The 4,892-nt window shown below is 44.1% G+C and overlaps 1 protein-coding gene across 1 annotated transcript; it reads left to right on the top strand.

Annotated features, from left to right (window-relative positions):
• Nucleotides 1–1,476: 1,476 nt before the first annotated feature.
• On the top strand, nucleotides 1,477–3,764 carry LOC116217232. Its single transcript, XM_031555789.1, is given in 4 exon segments — nucleotides 1,477–1,863; nucleotides 3,280–3,359; nucleotides 3,361–3,640; nucleotides 3,642–3,764. Coding segments are annotated over 4 exon segments (870 nt in total).
• The last annotated feature ends 1,128 nt before the right edge of the window (nucleotides 3,765–4,892 follow it).

Consider the following 4,892-nt stretch of genomic DNA (forward strand, 5'->3'; position numbering starts at 1 on the left):
GCAGCCAGAATTGTTTCTTACAAATGACTTAGTTATTCCTTGGCCCTTGTTTAAATTCAGGTTAATTTGACTTAAAGCTCAATTTAATAACCATATTGTTGTTACAAATGGAGATTTCACAGTGATGTCTGTGTTTCACTCCTGCTTTTCCAATGTCTTAAAGTGTTGCATTATATGAAAAATTATTTTTTTATATTTTGTTTTAAAAAACTTCTGTACTTCTAAACTATATGCACTAATACTTTTTTAAAATTAGTCAATTTATTTAAAATTGATGTATTATAAATCTTGCATAGACAATTAAAAAAAAATAAGGCAAACCTTGTTCAACAATTTATATACTTTTTCAGCTTAATGTATGATTATTTCAGATTATTATTATTATTATTATTATTTTAATTCATATTTGGAAATGTATTTTTCTCTTTTACTAGTTACAATACAATTTAACAAGATAGCCTTAATTTCTTTCTTAAAAGACTGCAGGTAAGTGAATTAGTTGGTACAGCATACATTGATAGCTCTGTCAAAAGCACTGATTTTTGCATCATTAACAGGTATATGATAACTTCTAGATCCATTAAAGTAGGCATCACAGTCTGTTTAATCAAGTCATTGTAATTTTTTTCTGTAATTTTTATTAAGTTTTTATAAATGCTATGATTGATCCAAAAGTTTCAAAGACATTCTAGAATTTTGAAAAGGTGTGTATCTAACTACAATAGTCCTATATCAAGACTGTCTTTTACTTAGTTAGCACTGGTTTCAGTAAGGCCATATTTAATAACAAACCTTGGTCTCTGAAAGCATTAGCAGATTGAAATGTTTTAAATATGTAAGAGTAGGTGAACTGGGGGGATGGGGAGGAGAGGCGGAGGAAGTGAATCAGGGATGAATAAAAATCTCTATAGTTAAAACATGGAAAGACTACAATTAAAATTAGTAATTCCTATTTTGCTGGAAGATCATGCCTTCTCTTATGTAAAGAATCATAGAATTATTTAAATTGGAATAGACTCACAAGATTAAGTCCAATCATCATATAATACTCTCAAGTTTGTCACTAAAACACATCCCTAAGTGCCACATTCAAATCTCTTCTAAAAATCTCCAGGGATAGTGATTCTATCACTTCCAAGGGCAGCCAGTTACAATGCCTAACCACCCCTTCCGTGAAGAAATTCTTCCTGGTGATTCCTCTGATGCAGCTTAAGTCAATTCCCTCTCAGTTGTCACCTGAGAAAGGAGACCAACAACCACTTAGCTACAATCTTCTTTCAGGTAGCTGTAGAGAGCATTGAGGACTCCCCTCATCCTCCTTTTCTCCCTCAGACCCTCTTCATGTATCTTGTTTTCTCCTCTTTGTAGCAATTTTGTTGCACCTCTCTGAATGTGCACCAGCAATTTTATGTCTTTCTTGTAGCAAGAAGCTAGGAACTGAACAATAGGCTCCTTTGCAAGAGGTATAGGAGGCTCATGGAATGTGTTGATAACTTTCTGGTCCAGGTGTTGGACAGACTGACCAGAGGTGAAGCGCTGCTGGACCTGCTGCTCACCAGTGCGGAGGAAATCATTAATGGTGTTAAGGTTGAAGGCAGCCTGGGTTGCAGTGACCATGTCCTGGTCGAGTTTGTGATCCCGAGGGATGTGGGCATGGTGAAGAGTGGCGTCAGGACCCTGAACTTTGGAAGAGCGAACTTTAAGCTGTTCAATGGACTGTTGGCCGAGATCCCCTGGAATGCTGTGTTTAAAAACAAAGATGCTGAGGAGAGATGGCTGTTCTTCAAGAATGCCTTCCTGAGAGCACAAGAACTCTCCGTCCCTCTGAATAAGACAGATGAGGTAGGAAGCCAGCATGGCTTGGTAAGGACTTGCTGGGCATGCTGAGGGTGAAGAAAGGTGCATACAAGCTCTGGAAACAAGGGCATGTCACCTGGGAATAATACAGGGATGCTGTCCAGAATTGCAGACGTGGGATCAGGAACGCCAAGGCGCAGGTGGAACTGAACTTGGTGAGGGACGTGAAAAACAATAGGAAGACTTTCTACAGGTACATTGGCCAGAAGAGACAGGCCAAAGCGATTCTACCTCCTTTGGTAAATATAAAAGGAGAACTGGCTTCAATGGATGAAGAGAAGGCTGAGGTACTGAATGAGTTCTTTGCCTCAGTCTTCACTGGGGGCCAGGATTCCAGTATTTCTCACATCCCTGAGCCCTGCATCCCTAAACCTCTACGTGGGGACTGGGGTGGTAAATCCCCCCCCACTGTGAGGACAGAGCAGGTTTGAAACCACCTCATGAGACTGAATACATACAAGTCTATGGGGCTAGATGGCGTGCATCCCAGGGTTCTGAAGGAACTGGCTGAGGTGGTTGCCAAGCCCTCTCCATCATATTTGAAAAGTCGTGGCTGTCAGGTGAGGTCCCGGATGACTGGAGGAAGGGTCACGTCACTTACAAGAAAAGGAGAAAGGAGGACCCTGGGAACTACAGGCTGGTGAGTCTCACCTCTGTGCCTGGGAAGATCATGGAACAGATCATCCTGGATGACATGCTTGATCACATGAGGAATGGGCGTGTGATCCATGACAGCCAGCACAGCTTCACCAGAGGAAGGTCATGCTTGACCAATCTGGTGGCCTTCTATGATGGAGTGATGGCATCGGTGGACAAAGGAAAGGCGACAGATGTCATTTACCTGGACTTGAGCAAGGCCTTTGACATGGTCCCCCACCAAATCCTTATCTCCAAATTGGAGGGCTGTGGATTTGATGGGTGAACCACTCGATGGATAAGAAACTGGTTGAAAGGCCGCAGACAGAGGGTGGTCATCAATGGCTCTATGTCCAGGTGTAGGCTGCTAATGAGCGGCGTCCCCCAGGGGTCTGTCTTGGGACCGGTGCTCTTCAACATCTTTATCCATGGCATCGATGACGGAATTGAGTGCACCTGCAGCAAGTTTGCTGACAACACCAAGCTGAGTGTTGCGGTCAACACGGTTGAAGGAAGGCATGCCATTCAGAGGAACCTCGAGAGACTAGAAAGGTGGGCGTGGGTGAACCTGATGAGGCTCAGCACAGCAAAGTGCAGAGTTTTGCACTTGGGCCGGAGGAATCCCAGTTATCCATACAGACTGGAAGGAGCGGTCCTTGAGAGCAGCCCCGTGGAGAAGGACCTGGGGGTCTTGATAGATGAAAAACTTAACGTGAGCCAGCAGTGTGCCCTTGCAGCTCGGAAGGCAAATGGTATCCTGGGCTCCATCAAAAGAGGGGTGGCCAGCAGGAACAGGGAGGTGATTGTCCCCCTCTACTCTGCTCTTGTGAGGCCCCATCTGGAGTACTGCATCCAAGTGTGAAACCCCGAGTACAAGAAAGACAGGGAGCTGTTGGAGAGGGTCCAGAGGAGGGCCGTGAAGATAATCAGGGAACTGGAGCACCTCCCCTACAAAGACAGGGTGAGGGAGCTGGCTTTGTTCAGCCTGGAGAAAAGAAGGCTGCAGGGTGACCTTATTGCAACCTTTCAGTACCTAAAGGGAGCCTACAAAGGGGAGGGGAATCAACTCTTTGAAAGGGTTGATAATAGTAGGACAAGGGGAAATGGTTTTAAGTTGAGGGAGGGGAGATTTAGGTTGCATGTCAGGGGAAATTCTTTACTATGAGAGAGTGGTGATGTGCTGGAACAGGCTGCCCAGAGAGGTTGTGGATGCCCCGTCCCTGGAGGTGTTCAAGGCCAGATTGGATGGGGCCCTGGGCAACCTGGTCTAGTATTAAATGTGGAGGTTGGTGGCCCTGCATGTGGCAGGGGGGTGGAGATTCATGATCCTTGAGGTCCCTTCCAACCCTGGCCATTCTGTGATTCTGTGATTCTGTGAACAGCGATGAATATAGAAGGGCAATCACTTCTTTAATCCTGATTTCAAAACCATTTCTGATGTAGACCATTCATCAGCCTTCTTGTCCATCTTGTCACATCGCGGGCTCATGTTCAGCCATCTGTCAACTTGCATCCTCCAATCCTTTTCTGCTGGATGGCTTTCTGACCAGCCTTCCCTGAGCCTGTAACACCACACTGGGTCATTGTGACCCAAACGGAGCATCCAGTATGTAGCCTTGTTGAATGTTAAGCTTCTGAATGTGTCCCATCAATCAAACCTATCATACCCTCTGTAGTGCCTGCAGAGAATCATCACGGAATCACAGAGTGGCTTGGGTTTCAGCAGGCCTTAAAGATCATGTGTGGGGTTATCAACCACTAAATCAGGTATTAGATCATGTTGAGCACAACTCCATCCAGCCTGGATCTGAATGCCTCCAGTGTTGAGGCATTCACAGCTTCTTTGGGCAAGTCTTTTAGCCTCACAACTCTGAGTAAAGAATTTCCTTCTAACACCTGACCTAAATTTCCTCTCTTTTAGTTTAAAACTCTTCCCTCTTATCATTGTCAAACCCTGTTAAATGTTAGTCTCCCTCCTGACTGTAAGCTTCTTTTAAGTATTAGAAGGCTGCAATGAGCTCTCCACAGAACTTTCCCATCTCCAGGAAGAACAAGCCCAGCTGCCTCAACCTTTCTTCATAAAAGAGATGTTCCAACTCTTTGATCAACTTTGTGGCTCTCCTCTGAACCTATTCCAGAATCTCCAGATCTTTCTTGTGCTGGGGGCCTCTTCCTATCCTCCAGCACATCAACATTCCTACCCAAATTGGGTTCATTTGCAAACTTTCTGAAAGTGCACTCAGCTCCCTCACCAAGATAGCTGATAAAATTATTAAATAAAAATAAGACCATCCCCAAAACTGATCCATAAAGAACATTATTTGTGACAATCTGCAAATTTCATTTTAAATTCATTCATACCGACTCTTTGGGCCCAAAGATACAAAGATACAAAGATT

Source organism: Meleagris gallopavo, chromosome 1 (assembly GCF_000146605.3).
Source record: "Meleagris gallopavo isolate NT-WF06-2002-E0010 breed Aviagen turkey brand Nicholas breeding stock chromosome 1, Turkey_5.1, whole genome shotgun sequence".
In the NCBI taxonomy this organism is placed as follows: domain Eukaryota; kingdom Metazoa; phylum Chordata; class Aves; order Galliformes; family Phasianidae; genus Meleagris; species Meleagris gallopavo.